Source organism: Podarcis erhardii (genome assembly GCF_964252035.2).
Source record: "Podarcis erhardii genome assembly, chromosome: 8".
Taxonomy (NCBI): domain Eukaryota; kingdom Metazoa; phylum Chordata; class Lepidosauria; order Squamata; family Lacertidae; genus Podarcis; species Podarcis erhardii.
In genome coordinates this window covers 21,462,114-21,478,118 of record NC_138499.1, presented here as the reverse complement: position 1 = coordinate 21,478,118, position 16,005 = coordinate 21,462,114, and the positions used below count along the sequence as shown (strand labels likewise).

At 42.0% G+C, this 16,005-nt stretch overlaps 1 protein-coding gene across 7 annotated transcripts in view; it reads left to right on the top strand.

The window, feature by feature from the left end:
• OXR1 (oxidation resistance 1) overlaps positions 1-16,005 on the top strand; it is a 198,270-nt gene that overhangs the window by 145,022 nt on the left and 37,243 nt on the right. For 5 of the 7 annotated variants that reach the window (XM_081874127.1, XM_081874129.1, XM_081874126.1 and 2 more), the window contains 4 exons: positions 10,377-10,459; positions 13,291-13,398; positions 14,500-14,619; positions 15,330-15,482. In XM_081874127.1, coding sequence (XP_081730253.1) covers positions 10,377-10,459; positions 13,291-13,398; positions 14,500-14,619; positions 15,330-15,482 — 464 coding nt within the window. Of the gene's footprint in view, positions 1-1,986; positions 2,333-10,376; positions 10,460-13,290; positions 13,399-14,499; positions 14,620-15,329; positions 15,483-16,005 lie in introns of those variants that run through there. The other 2 variants (XM_081874134.1, XM_081874130.1) reach the window with 2 other exon arrangements.

The window sequence follows — 16,005 nt, the reverse complement described above, 5'->3', positions numbered from 1 at the left end:
AACTACACATGGAATACGAGGGCATGTATCTATGTACTTACAAATACACACATACATGGCGTGTATGTGTTACACACAAACAGAGGCAAGATCCCACTGACTACATACAATATGGTGTGTGTGCGATGTGATGTGAGATATATATATATATATATAACAACAACAACAACAACAACAATCTTTATTACGGTCCAGAGACCAACAAAACATTACAAATCAATACAGAGTTCATACAGCCTACCTTCAGGTTAATCAAGCACTTTGTTTGGAATATAGGGCTCATTTGTTCTTGCAACCACCGATAGAAACTTTGCCACTGCCAAAGTTCTAGCTTTTGTCCGGTCTTCCAGTAGGAACCTGACATAGTGAGCCTCTGACTTTCCCGGGAAAGGCACCAGCAAGGGTAGAATCAATTCAGCCCTGGCCTGCTCAAACTTCGCACAATGTAACAAAATATTTTATATATATATATATATATATATATATATATATATATATATACACACACACACACACACACACACACACACACACACACAGTGGTGCCTCACAAGACGAAATTAATTCGTTCCGCAAGTCTCTTCGTCTTGCGAGTTTTTCGTCTTGCGATGCACGGTTTTCCATAGGAATGCATTGAAAATCAATTAATGCGTTCCTATGGAAACCGCCTTCCCCCGACCTCTTCTGGCGGGCGGCATTTTAAAATCGCCCGGGACAGCGGAGGACTTCTCCGCTGTCCGGGCGATTTAAAAGCCCCTGGGAAGGCAAGCAGGGGGGACAAAGACTTTTGCCCCCCGCCTGCCTTCAGAAGGGGTCCAGGACAGGCTTCGCGGACCTCTCCGCAAGCAGCGGGAGCGCTCCTTGCGGAGAGTTGCCAGCGCGCCCAGGCTTCGCGGCCCCGCCGCCCGGCTTCGGGACATCGTTCCAATGCCAGGCAGCGGGGGGAGGCTTTATCGCCCCGCCGCCCGGCATCGGGACGATGCCCCGAAGCCGGGCAGCGGGGGGAGGCGTTCCTGCCCTGCCGCCCGGCATCGGGACGATGCCCCGAAGCCGGGCGGCGGGGGGAGGCTTTCCCGCCCCGAAGCCGGGCGGCGGGGGGAGGCGTTCCCGCCCCGCTGCTCGGCTTCGGGACATCGTTCCGATGCCGGGCGGCGGGGGGAGGCGTTCCCACCTCGCCGCCCGGCATCGGGGCATCCTTCCGAAGCCCGGCGGCCGGAGGAGGTGTCCCCGCCCCGCCGCCAGGCTTTGGAGGAGGTCCGAGGACAGCGGGGAAGACGAGCTGCGCTTCCCCACTGTCCCGGAGATTTCCCTATGGGCTGTCGTCTTGCAAAGCAAGCCCATAGGGAAATTCGTCTTGCGAAGCGCCTCCAAAACGGAAAACCCTTTCGTCTAGCGGGTTTTCCGTCTTGCGAGGCGTTCGTCTTGCGGGGCACCACTGTATATATATATATATATATATATATATATATATATACACACACACATACACATATGTATGTGTGCATATGTATGTGTGTGTATATTATATATATGTGTGTGTGTGTGTGTGTGTGTATATATATATATATATACACACACACACACACACACACGGGCACACATGCATGCATGCATGCAGAGAAAATACACATGGAACACACACGCACCTACCGACAAACACACACACACACACACGTACGTAGTGTGTACGTGTGTACGTAGTACCTACACACACACATCTATGTACAAAATAATAAACTGTTGTACGGCCGCCACCATGGCGCAGTGGGTCGGTGCGTCCGGTAACCAGAAGATCGGTGGTTCCAGCCCACGCCGGACCCCAGCACTACGCAGAGGGCTGGACTAGATGACCCGGGCGCTCCCTTCCAACCCTACACATCTAGGATAGATAGTACAGTACTACGTCGACCCACGCCGCGCGGCGCGGCCCCTTTAAGCGCCGCAGCCTCGAGGCGGAGCCTGTCAAAGAAAAACTTTTGCCCAACTTTTCGCCTTGCGGGTCGAGCCCTTCTGGCCGGCCCTTTTGGCTTTCCGGGCGGGCGGGCTGTGAGGCCCCCGGCTCCGAGGGAGGCTCGAGAGGCAGGCGGCGCGACCCCCCCCCCTCAACCCCCCCCCGGCCTTCGGAGTGGGGAGAAGACCCTTTCCAAGCGCCGCGCTCCCCGTCCGTGTCGCCTCATGGAGTACCTCACGACTTTCACGGGCAAGAGCAGCCGGCTGCTGAGGGGCACCGCCAGCCGCCTGTGGGGCGCCGCGCCCGGCTCCGGGGGCCCCCGCCAGGTCCACTTCCAGGACTCCGTGCACGAGGGGGAGCCCAAGCCGGAGCCCCCGATAGGTAGGAGGCCTCCCCGTGGCGCTGAGGGGTCGGGACGGTGCGGGGTTTACTCGAGAGGAGGAACTCCGCTTATGGGGCGGTAGGAAGGGGGTCCTGTGGGAGAAATTTTCCTCGCCCCCCCCCGTTTATTCTCCCCTTCCGCCCTCACACACGTCACGAAAGGTATAGGAATGCGGGCTTCTCTAGGGCCAGGGCTACTTTGGGTCGGGGGAAAGGAGGCCTCTGGGGAGCCATGAGGAAGCCGAGGCGGAGCGGGCCTCCAGAGTTCAGCTCGGGTGGGGCGGGAAGTTGGAAGAGCCCCCCGCCCCCTTTCTCAAGCCTGGTTGCAGGTGGGGGAGAGAAGGGCATCCTGATGTGTTTAGGGGGGACTCCCCATTCCCCTCCTCATCCCATCCCAGAGGTGGGGCGGGGTAAGTAAGGGAACTGGCGCCTTGCGTTGCTGTCAGGAGAAACTCGGGCCCACAAGTGTAAGAAGGCTGGGTGTGGGCCCAATGGAGATTGCAGAATGCACGGGAAAGTATACATTTACTACAAAAGGGACACCAAACTTTGGGTCCCTGAGCATGCTGAAGCTATCCAATATTGGAAGTGCTCAGAAAGGCAGCAGTATATATGTCATAAATGTATGTATGTGAGATATATATATATATATATATATATATATATATATATCTATATATATATATATCGCCACATGCAGACTATGTACGTGTGTGTTTGTCAGTAAGTACATGTGTGTTGCATATGTATTTTCTGTGCATGCACAATATTATATGTGAGTGTATACACACACACATATTGTATGTAGTCTACCCGTGGTCTTCCTCCTCCTCTGTATTCGATGACACCCAAAGGGAAAAGATATAGGCATGCTGGGTGGGTGTGCAGAGGCAGCTGTTTCTGCGCAAGGATTCCTCTCACATGTCGACTTGCTTGTTGTGGTGGAGATTGGGCCGGGGAGCCTGATCTTTTCAGCTGTGACACCTGGAAATCAGGAGGGCAAGAAAGAGGTGTGGCTCAAGACCAATACAATCACTTTGCCAGCATGGGGTGGGGTGGGGGGGGGGAGAGTAGTAAAAGTTGTATTTGCAGCTGCAGCAAGAAGAGAAGGGCTGTGCTTTGCAGGAGCAGTTCCTTCCCCTGTCAAAGCTCAGCAGGGAGGGCTGGGCCAGTTTCGGAAAGCAGCCTGGTTGCTCACATGCCTCAAGCTCCTAGGAGCCTCTGCCATTTATTTGCACACTTGCTTTTTCTTTTGGAGCGAGGGCAGTTAGGGTAGTATTCTAGGCGTAGACCCTGCTGTACCTCTGGAGTGAGAGAACAGGTGAGGGGGATTGGAGGTAGCGGTGGCCATTCCTTGAGATCAAGGCTCACTTGCTTTCACAAGCAAACAGTGGTTTGCTCAGTGCCTCTAGTTCTGTAGGTTGCTTGGGACCACCGGGAAGTGAAGAAGATCACATTCCCAATAGTCTTTGTAGGTTGGTCCTAGAAGAACTTTCCTCAGTCTCCAGATGTATCTTCCTAACATCCTTGAGCACCAACAATACTGCCTGGGACTGATAGGGGCTGGAATCCAACAACATATGGAGGGCCACAAGCAGTAGAAGAGCCTTTGTAGATGCCAGAGGGTATAAACACTGGAAGCCACCTCTAGTGCTGCTAATTGTCTGTGAAAGTTTTGAAGCCCTGCTTCCTCTCCCCCTTCTGCACCCATGGAGTAAGCATGATGAGGAGGGGAAAGCCTACTCTTCTAACCATGCATGATAAGGGTTTCAATGCTGAAACCATTAAGAGTAGGCTGTTGGCTTCATTATTGGTCATTCACTTCTGAGCTTTTAGGGTGTTTTTGGTAGCGAAAATGCTTTTTCATAATAGGCCTATTCTTGAGATTGCATCTCTAATTTCCATAGGCATTTTCTTCTGAAATGCATAGTCAAAGAGAATATTGATAGTGGCTCCTTATCTGCCTATCAAAATGCAAATGTTGTGAGGCTTGTAAATTACCCTGTGTTCCCAATGGGCTGCACAACATCAGTACATTGTATATGGATTTATTTCCTAACCCACCTCACAGGGTGGTTCCATGGAAAATATCATAGAATCATAGAATCATAGAATCATAGAGTTGGAAGAGACCACAAGGGCCATCGAGTCCAACCCCCTGCCAAGCAGGAAACACCATCAGAGCACTCCTGACATATGGTTGTCAAGCCTCTGCTTAAAGACCTCCAAAGAAGGAGACTCCACCACACTCCTTGGCAGTAAATTCCACTGTGGAACAGCTCTTACTGTCAGGAAGTTCTTCCTAATGTTTAGGTGGAATCTTCTTTCTTGTAGTTTGGAACCATTGCTCCGTGTCCGCTTCTCTGGAGCAGCAGAAAACAACCTTTCTCTCTCCTCTGATATGAAGCTAGAGAGAGCCACGTATGCCACTTTTAGCTCCTTGGTTTCCACCAATAATAAATAATAATAAATTAAGAAACAAATTTTCAAATCTTCATAAAAGGGAACAAAGGACAACAGATGAGTTGGTGATAGTTTATTTTCAAATTCAAGTTGCTTTCCCCATTATTCACATTATAATGGTGTCCTAGTTTTTACTTTTTGAAATATGGGAACCGTACATAAAGGTACATTAATCAGACAGCTTCTTGTCAAGTGTACACTTGGTCATAAACTTGGCTTTACTGCCAACTAATACATGGAAAGACCTTGATCTACAGAGTGATGATGAAAAGTATAAAAGCTCAAGTGAGAAAAAGGAAGAATACTTCTTGATGTCCTTCGTAATCCATCCAAGAGAACAGAGATAAGTAGCAAAAGAAGAGATTTAAGTGGGCAGTGCTTAAGCTGAAATGCATAAAACTCCATATTTCAGTTTAATAAAAATGTGAAGAGCCTTCTCCCCCATCCTTTAAGAAGTGCATTCCAGAACTGAATATGCAGTTTTTCCAAACCAGGGCAGAAAAGAATTAACCACTTGCTTGTTTAGTCTGCTCATCTATTGCTCTGTATTTATTGACATAGGAATTTTTATGCTATCTTTCTAACCAGGCTCATTGAAAAGCTGCATAGATCAGGGAAACTGCATTTCTTCAGGTGTTCTTGGATTCCAGCTTCTATCAGCCCCACCCAGTATTGCCAATAGTCAGGGATAATTGGTCTTGTACTCAGACATCATCTGGTGTGCCACAAGTTCCCCATCCCTGCTATAGATACTTAAGAGTTGCATCTTTATTTTCTCTATCCTAATCTACCCTTCATTCTCTTCTTTTAAGATTTGAAAATTGGAGAGTTTGGAATTGTTGCTACTTGAAATTATTTTAAATAACCTTTCTTAGCCTGAATGACAGGTCTTGCTCTAATAAAACATAGTATTTCATTAATGGCTGTTCAGGGTAGTAAAACCCTAGTAATTAGAAGTTTCTATTTGAATAAGTGCTGAAATAGCTTTAAACGAGAGGAGTTGCATACAGTTGTTTTTAAGCAAGGGGTGTTGAATGCTGGAGCGAGTGGCTATTTTGCATCAGCAATATGTGAGCTCACTTAAAATTAACCTGCTTGCATTTGTAGTTCAGTTAAATTGAAATTGGTGGCCTTATTCACATGTAACAATAATCCAAAGTATGGTTTAGCATGAGTGAGCAAGACTGCTGGCACACCTTAATAAAATTGCAGACACATTACTTCTCTCTCCTCCCGCTCCCCCTCTCCCATTCTGCATTACTAGGAGGAAAGCCATGGTTTGGCTTAGCATTGCATCTCTACCCAAGCTTGTGGTTTGTCCTGCTCCAAACAAACCATCAGACTGGATTTGGACATGCTAAGCCAACCATGGTTTATCTCCCAGGAGTGTGGGAGGAGTAAAATGACCACAGCGTTGACAGTATGTACCAGCAAACTTGCTCATCCAGTCTGTCTCATAGTTTGGTACGTGTGAGCCAGACAAATGAAACTCAAGTTTTATTTCTTCTGGGATAACAACTATTGAGCTTACATAATCTTGTGTGTATGAGGTATGAACAAGACTGAAGTTGATGTGAGTCTGAAGTCTTTATAATTGTCTAGCTTGCTTCAGTTTAGCATGCCACCCTTAGTTGTGCTGTCAAAAATGATTTTATATCTGTTGCTTACTGATAGGTTTTCAGGGGTTTGCACTTTCAACTTTTCAGCCAGCATAAATAATTATCAGTCTGATAAACCTGGGGGTTTAGAGTTTGAGCTGCAAGCTGAGAGTTCTCTTTCAAATTTCAGTTCAGTCATAAACTCAATAGATTTTCTTTCTCAGCATCTCTCTGGATGCAGTTCTTAGGAAACTGCAGAAATAAAGAAGTGATTATTAGTAATGACTAGGCAAATACTTTTTTTAATTTCCTGGCCTATTAAATATGTTTTGACCAGGTAAATTTGTTTTAGTCCACTGTTTAGTCTCTGCTTCTTGATTTTTCTGCTGCACTAGATTTATTTTTGTGAAGCTTTTATTCAATTTTAATTTGTTTTGTGTTGCAAGCTTTGTTTTAGTGCCATGCATAAATACTGTAAATAAACCAACTGTACTTTACAGAATGTTGACAGGTTTACAGAGATAATGCATTTGAAACACTTTCAGTGCTTAGCTGTTCCTATTTTGAAGCTTTTGAAAGTGCCCTCTAAAATATGTCCTTCCTTTGACTTTGTCTTCACAAACACAACCTCAGCTAGGTGAACTAGCCAAGTTTTTTTTGGTCTCGCCTTCAACTGTAGCCTATGACTGTCCGTAAAGATGTGTCAAATAATCATGGCAAATAATTCATCCAAGAAATAGAAAGATCAACATAGATGCTTGTTTCTGGTACAATATTAAGCTTTAATGTAGCTTAGTGGTGGAACACATTATTTGTTTGCAGAGGTTCCAAGCTTCAAAACTAGGAATCTCCAGATTGGTCAGGAAAAGACTTCAAACCCTAGAGTGCCACTGCCAGTCAGTGGAAAATGCTGAGCTAGATGGATCAATGATCAGATTCAGTATAACAAGCTAGGAAAAAGAATAATAAATGTAAAAACTAAAGTATACGTGCTCCATGGTGCTGGGAAATTGTAATTTAACCTTGTGTATCTTAAATGGTTTTGGATGTAAATGCAATATTATATAACTGGTATATCTTGTCTCACTGGTTTGTGTGCATCTCTATTTGAATTAGTATTGTGTACTTCCAGATTCACATGCCAATGTTAATAAGTAATATACAATTCTTCTTTTCATATATTTTTTTTAAAGACTTGCTCTTCTGAAGGTTTTGCCACATTTGGCTCTAATCGGTGGAGACTCATATAGTGCACTGAAGGGTTGATGCTGAACACTCCAGCCCTTTGACTTACCTCTGAATGTCATTGTTCCGAATGGGGCATTTTCTGTATAGGACTGTAAAGGTTGCAGGGATTGGGCTATACCTGTAGTATTTTATTCAACCTAGGGATATCAAGCAGGCTTGGGAATGGGGAAGGTTTGCTGGGGTATGTGTTGAAAGATCCCAGTTTCCTGCTGCTCATTAATTCTGCACAATTACGGTACCTTATCTGCGTAGATAACTTGGTATGTGGGAACAATAATGTGTATCTGAAGGCTATCTTGAACCAGCTGTTCAGCGGCTATTGAAAGTACTTCTTATTAACTAAGTTAAAGGCCTTGATTTTCTTCTGATTGAATGTTGTTTAATTATTCAGGATGAAGGTGAAAATAAGGATTTTAGAAACACTACATGATGACAATGCATTAATGTATCTCAGTTTTGTTAGCATCATAATGCTTCTCTTATTACCACATCCATATTGATAATTAAAATAAATTCAGGTAGTTAACATATTTAATAGTAATGAGAACCTCTAATTTTGCCGATTTTTATTATATTAAACATTGCTTCTTTTTATGTTTCAGAAATGGATTGTGGTATCCACTAGTGTAAATAAGTGAAGGAAGGGCCTCAGCCTTGTGTAATTCTCCCTTTCTTCTCCTCCTGTACTGCTGGGAGGAGAGTTCAGAAGTATTTGCTTCCACTTTTGATTAATCATAGCTTGCTATGTCCAGAACTAGAACCATGTGTAATCTTGGTTGGTTTAAACAAGGCAACTTCAGTAACAATGTTTTGAATTGGTTTGTTTGAAACAAGTATAGTTAATAATAACCACAGTTTGTCACAGCTAGGGGAGTGGGGAAAGAAGGTAGTATGCAAGTCTGAGGCTTGCTGTATGGCTCAATCCTGCTAATGCATATCACATTAAATTATGATTAATTCTACAGGAAAAACTTCATCAGTAGGAAACCATGGTTGATACTTAAGCACTCAGATACCTCTATCCTCTCCCCCTGCTTACCGTGCTACTAGAGGAGGCTGAAGAGCTTCCCGATTTCCTTTTAAACTATCCACAGTACTCTGTTATGTCTAAACTTCAGAACTGTGGTTTGTTTAAACAATGGTTAGAACAAGCCAGGATCAGACAGTGGATTCAGATTGTCTGTTATTTTTACTAACCATAGTTGAAACAAACCACCTTTCCTCAAATTTGAATGTCAAAGGGTGCTGTGTTTAGTTTCATTCTCTTCCTCTGGCGTGTAAAAGAAGAGAGGAAAAGGGTTAATGGGCAAATCTGACATTTTCTCATAAAGGTATCCTGGTGTGGGTGAACCAACGTTGCTTTTTACATAGGAAGTAGGATGTCAAAGAACTGTTGGGAAATTACTCCTACTAAATAGAGTACCCTTGTTCTGATAACCCGATGTGGAAGTAAGAACCTTCCGGGATAGAGCTAAAAATAATGGCACCTTTACCAGATGTTTGAGATTTAAGTTGTGGTTTGTAGTATAAGGTTGCTATCAAATGGTTTTTAATGAAAGGTGAAATTTTATACATAGTGAAGGGTTTTCAAACAATTCCTTATTCTGTCTTACAGGCTTGTCCTCTACAACACTTTTAATAACTTAATTGGAATAGTTACAACTTTCAGTGTTTCCTCTTGAAATGAAATCATTTTGATTATCGTTTTAGTATCATTTAATCTGATGGCATCTATCGTTTTGATAACTAATCTTGTGATACGACAGAGGAATGAAGAACAGTTTTAGTAGAAAGTATAAAAATCTATGCAGATAAATTTGGTTGTGAAGGAGAAATATAATTTCCTTGTGTTGCTTTCCGTCCCCACCCCCGTTTTGATTGGGCCATTTCCTAACACTTAGTATCTGAATGAATTTTGTGACCCCACCTACCATCTCCCACTTGTACATCTCACAGGCTGTATACATGTGCTTCTTCCACCCACATCCTGTTTTCTTTGGTGTGCTTATTCAGATTTACTTAAATGCTCAAGGAATAAATAGGAGGAAAAGTAACTGAAAGGCAGTTAAAGGGAGGAGGGGCGTTGTCTGAATTTCCTTGTGAATTGGCCACTTCTGAGCTGAGTTCACAGCTCCTTACAAATTAGCATTTGTGGTGCAAAGTAGTTCTGAGTGGAACATGACATTGCATAACATTTGTACTATAATTTTTAAAAAGGACATGCATATAATCTGTATACAGAAGGCCAACTTTACATGAAAAGGCCCATCCTTTGTGTTAATGCTAATGTTTTTTTGAAATCTGCATCTTAAAATTGTGTCTACTAAGCTGTGCACAGTCTGTTGCAGCTTATGGACATATCCTGTGCAGTGTAGAACTAATTGATGTTATAATTGTTAGAATTATTTTAACCTTGTCCTATACAATTCTTGTTATACAGCGTGTGTGTTTTTTAATTGATAACACTCTGAATGTTTGCAGGTATTTGTGAAACTAGGAAGATATTCCCAATCACTGGAGTAGCTTATATTGGTCAAATCCTTAAAGCAAAACAGAGGAGTGAAGTCCCTGTTCTGGCAGCTAGTTGTGTTAGGCTGAGTTGAGAGTCACAGGGTATAAGCTGTGTAACTGGTGAAATAGATGTCTGCCCACGGGGCTGTAGTCAGCAGTCTGTGACAATACTGAAAGAGAGAGAAAAATGAATGTAACGCGTGCCTTGCCTCAATTTTTTTCAGATACTGGCCAGAAAAAGACCCTAGACAAGAAAGATGGGAGACGAATGTCTTTTCAAAAGCCTAAAGGGACTATAGAGTACACAGTAAGTAACTACTCACCTACATAATATGCAAGAGAAATCTATAAAGATTTGGATATGTTTAATATTTGGATATTAGTTTTCTGAATGCTATTTAAGAAGAAAAGTGATGCATGTTACCTTTTTGTTTATTCAGTCTGTAGCTCTGGCAGGCAGCTGATCACCTTAACAGGATTGACGAGTACTATTTTGAGTCTTTTCAGAAATGATGCAGTGTAATTCTGGAGAGGCAAAGTTAACCTTTCTAGTATTCCTGTAGAGGTTATCAAGTTGTAAATAACTGTAAATCAGCAGGACATTCCTTTAGATGCACAAATTATTTTACTTCCAAGAAAGAACCAGATTTTTAAAATACCTTACTGCCTTTATAGCTTTCAGCATTGTCCGTTGAATGCAGGTGATGGTGATGTTAGTCCATCTTTGCAGGGCCTTTGAATAACATTCTTATGTTCTCAGAATTTCCATTGATCTCTTGCTACTTGGAAGCATAGTTCTATTTTTTCCAGCAGTATCTGAAAATGGAGCCTTTCTGTAACTGTTACGTTCTTCAAATGACCCTCAAACAGTGCTGCAGTCGAGTGTTTCGTATTTCTGGTTACTAAGGGAAACTGAATTAAGAAATGTTTTGCTACATATTGCCTGTATAACTAGGACTTATAAAGTTATAATATTTAAATTGGCACATTAAACTGGCATGTTATAAATAATTTAATCTGATTTCTAAAATAAAAACGATGTGCTTTAAACTAAAATGCTATTAAGAACATGGATAATTTTTGTAAATATTTTAACAGTAAAACTACTATGTACTCTGAAGTTGCACTGACAACGTGATTGGCTGGAATTCCAGAAATTCTGATCAGTATAAGCGTGAAATGTAATTAGGAAGTAAAATTATTCTTTCATATTAAGCAAATTACTGGAGTAAACAAAGTGATGCAGGCTGATCTGTCAGCTCTCATGCTTCTGTGTTTAACAAAATGGATTTCAGTATCTTGCATTAACCAGATACATGCTGCTTCTCTGAACCTCTGCAATAACTTAAGATTGTTTACCCAGTCTTTGCCATGTGGTTCCAGGGTGGGTTCCAGAAATCTATTAACTACAATATTAAAAACAATTACTGAATGTGATGTGTATTGTATCTGTATAAATAGGTGTAAAATATTGGACAGTTGGCTATAATTTGGTGTATTTGGTAGTATGGTCAGTAATATTTCAAGCACTTACAGAAAGTCTTGTTGTGGAAGTTGACATAGCTTCCAGTGAACCATATACCCTTCTGTGTCATGGTCAGAATCACAATATAGTAGTACCTTGCTTAAGTATTTGTATTGTTTCAGAAGCTTGTAGTATTCAGACTAAATAAGGTGCAGAACATATACCACTCTTAATTAATTGGCAGGGAGTTTAAAACATTGATTTAAAACAATGTTTAGCAGTAGTAATTTAGACCCTCACAGTTTCATTACTGCCAGTTCTACTGCTTCTTACTGCATGTTCCATCCTAGAGTGATAACAGATTACAGAAGAGATTGAAAACCTTTCATCCAACACTGTTACAATTTTCTACCTTAAAATGTTAAATGTAGCTGTTGCATAATACTTTGGAGTTCATTTCCCTTATTCACTTTCCTCTTACTGACAAAGTATTGCCTCTTCTCCCTGTCCCCACCCATTTCCATGCACTGGTAGCATGTATGTTTGTTTGAATTTCTATCTTATGGTATTTCCAAGGCAGGTAGTTAAACCTACAGTCCTAAACCCACTCACCTGGGAATGTCACACTGAATTCAATAATATTTATTTCTGAGGAGACGTGGTTTGTATCCAAAGTAGCACTGTGTACTACTTTAAATATGTCTCTGGGAGGAGGTGGGGGGAATGAGGGTTATTGTTTTGTTTTTGTTTTTGTTATGTATTTTGTGTTTTTACCTTGTATTTTTATGCTGTGAACCACCCTGAGATCTTCAGATGAAGGGTGATATGCCAATTTAATAAAAAAGGTTAAGAACAGTTTCAGGTTAAGTACGGACCTCCGGAATGAATTAAGTACTTGACCCGAGGTGCCACTGTACAGTTCTCTGCATGCTTAAGGCCAGTAAGTGATCTTGAAAATAACATGAATAGGAAGCTCCTTAGGAACCATATCCAGGAGAACCAGGATACGGTTAGTTATTGGTTGGCATCTGTCTGTCTCAAGAGACAATGGAAGAGTGTGCCTTCGGAGGTGAAGTCAAACCATTGGGGAGTTACAGCGCCTGCTGTGGCTGTAGAGACAGATATGTGTGTGAGAGATGCCTTGTTGCAGCTAGGGCAGATGAAGGCGTCTGATTGTGCTGTTGCAGTTGTACCATGGCATTTCTTCTTTCTGCACTCCTCCCAGTGCTCATTCCTCCTTTGGTCACTGCTGTGGATACACAACTTGACTGATTGTCTCCAGATGCTGTGGTCGTCTCCAAAGGATTCCCACCTGGTGGGGTTGATGTTGCCAGCCTTCATGTCACATTCACAGACATCCTTGTAACACAGAGTTGGTCTGCCAATGGGCCTGGTGCCTGAGGCAGCTCCATAGAGCATGTCCTTGAAAATCCTGCCATCTTCCATTCTGGGAATTAGTGATAAACCTGTGCCACGCTAAGCTTACAAGGGAAAGCTTGTTCATGTGAACTGGGTCTGCAAAGCCGCTGCATGATCAAGAAAATCACATTCTGCCTGTTGGATTTGGACAAGAATATTTTATTGGACAGGTTGTAAAGACTGGTAGGCTTTCGAATTGAAGCTAAATAGAACTTGAATACTGTATTTCAACACTAGTTACCTTTTCTTAACAGGTTGAATCAAGAGATTCTTTGAATACTGTTGCCCTAAAGTTTGATACGACACCTAATGAACTGGTCCAGTTAAACAAGCTATTTTCCAGAGCAGTCGTTCCTGGACAGGTACTTCCTTTTATATAGCATATGGGAGACTGAGCAACTGAGGCAAATATATTAAACTATTTTTAGGGGAAATCTGATCGCGGGCTGTCTAAGACAGGTCCTGACTCTGCTCTAATTGTGCCATGGAGGAAATCTGAAAAAAATGGTTGAGAATGGTTTTCCCCTAACTTGCCACAAACCTCAGATCAAATACCAATCCCTTGTTGGTCTGGATCTGGATTGAAGTTGTAACTCCAGGTCCACTTCTATGTTTTAAGTGGAAAGAAGACTTAGTACTAAACAATGGCAAAGCCTCCAGCTTGCTTGCTTGCTTTCCCATTGCTGCCTCCTGCACGGCTGGGAGAAGGGCATTGCTAGTATTTAGTTTTGCTTCCAAAGAATCTAGGCTTTTCATTACATACAATTAGAGATCATGATTTAAACCAAACAAATTAGCCACTTCAAGTCATGGGTTATGAAACTGGCTTGTTTAACTAGCCAGCATTTGTTTTAAACTGTGATCTCTGGTTCTTGTATAACAACAAGTCAGGATTATGGCAGGCACTAGAGATAGGACATTCAACTGCATGCACTACAACTAAAAACGCAACTCCACACCATCACTCGGCTACCATCACTCTCCTTACATCTACCACATCTTTTCATCCACTCAGCTCTCAACTGACCAATAATCATGTGCAGAAGTCTTTTAATAAGGAATCTGGTTGGCCACTCTGAGAACTGGATCCTAGATGGGCCATTGGCCTGATCCTGCAGGCTCTGACGTTCTTAAGGGTCATGGCTGAGTAGTATAGCCCCATGTCTGAAACCCTGGAGAGCTGCTGCCAGTAGTGTAGGCACTACTGAGCTAAATGAATCATTTGTCTGATGCAGGCATATATTCACATGTGGCATGGAGGAGTGAGATCAGAGGAACACAAAATAAAAAAAAGAACACTGAGAATTCAAAGTAGTTACAGTGACAGTTCATAATTGTCTGTTCATGTATTGAAGCATCTCTTACACAAAGCCTCTGTATGAAATGTATTTCCATCTTAATTTACTTACGTTTCAGTCCTGGTGATGACATCTCAATTGGAAGTATTTTGCTTATTTTTACAGATTTTATATGTTCCTGATCCAGAATATATTTCCAGTGTGGAAAGTTCTCCTTCACTTAGTCCTATAAGTCCTTTATCACCTACATCTTCAGAAGCAGAGGCTGAGAAGACAGCTGTAAGTGTAAGTACGTTGCTGGAATAAAGGGAAACAACTTTTTTAAAAACTTGTAAGAACATTCCTGAAGGGATAATGTTTGAAACTGCGCTCATCTGACTGGTGCCGAGGTGTCTTTAAATCAAAAACTGTGTTGGCAAAGATCTTGACTAGATTGTTTGAAAGAGTTATAAGGATTTGCTTTCAGACCTGGGGTGGCTAATATTTTTTGGGGGTCCAAGGGCCACATTCATCTTTGGCCAACTCTCTGGGGGCCACATGCTAGCACTGAGTGAGGCTAAAAATAGGTGTAGCCATCCCAGACACTCACATGTGCACATAACTGATCAGCTGAGGAAGGGGCATTATTACCAGCTTGGTGTCTCCTTTGGGGGGGGGGGTAAGTGGGACTTTTTGCTGTCAGCGCTAAATTTGGTGTGGGGTTAGGGGTGGGGGCTAGAAAAAAATTGTTTAAGGAAGGGGCTGTAGATTCCTTCAACATACTTTATAGATTTTTATGCTAATATAGGGATTTTCTATCTATCTTTTACCCAGAGAGTTTGTACAGTACCCATGGCTCTAGAATATTATATTGTATATTTTTTATTTATAAATTTGCTGCGACTATCCAAGCTAAAAATTCAAAAAACTGAAAGCTGTGATTTCTAGGATTTGGAAAAGAATGTACAGTGTTAATTTTGGTCATTATAAAATAGTACTGTTTTTTCCCTTTGTAGGATTCAGATGGGGTCCATGGAAAAGAAGCCACACCCACACCAGTTTACACATGTGTTCGGCCTGCAAGAGTTGTATCATCCACATCAGAGGAGGAAGAAGCTTTCACAGAAAAATTTCTCAAAATCAATTGCAAATACATAACCAACAGCAAGGTACAGAAGGTTCTAGCGTCATGCTCCAGCTATTTATTTGAGGGTCTTCCATTTTTTGAGATTTACTGGCAATTAATTCACACCAATTAAAATGTACCTTAACTTAAAATTATCAAATCTATATTTTTGTAAATTACAGATTTTCACTTTCATATTCATACATTTATATGCCACTTTTGGGCCACCCAAAGCGGCTTGCAACAAGAAAAGATTTACATAATTACAAACACAACAAAAGTAGTCCTAAACAATAAATAAAACACATCAAAAAGTACACAACCAAACTGAGCAATTTTCACATAAATAATAAGGTCTAAAAATAAAGATCCAAAAAATTTAATGTCAATAGCAGTAGCAAAACCTCTCAACAAAATCCCATAAACAATACCCCAGCCTTTTGACATAATAATATTAGGTTTTGGTAAAATAGAAGGAAGTTGTGGATTTGAAATCAACAGAGGCTGCACATAAGAGGATCACATACAGATAGTGTGTTCCATTATTTCCTAGAAATAATTACATT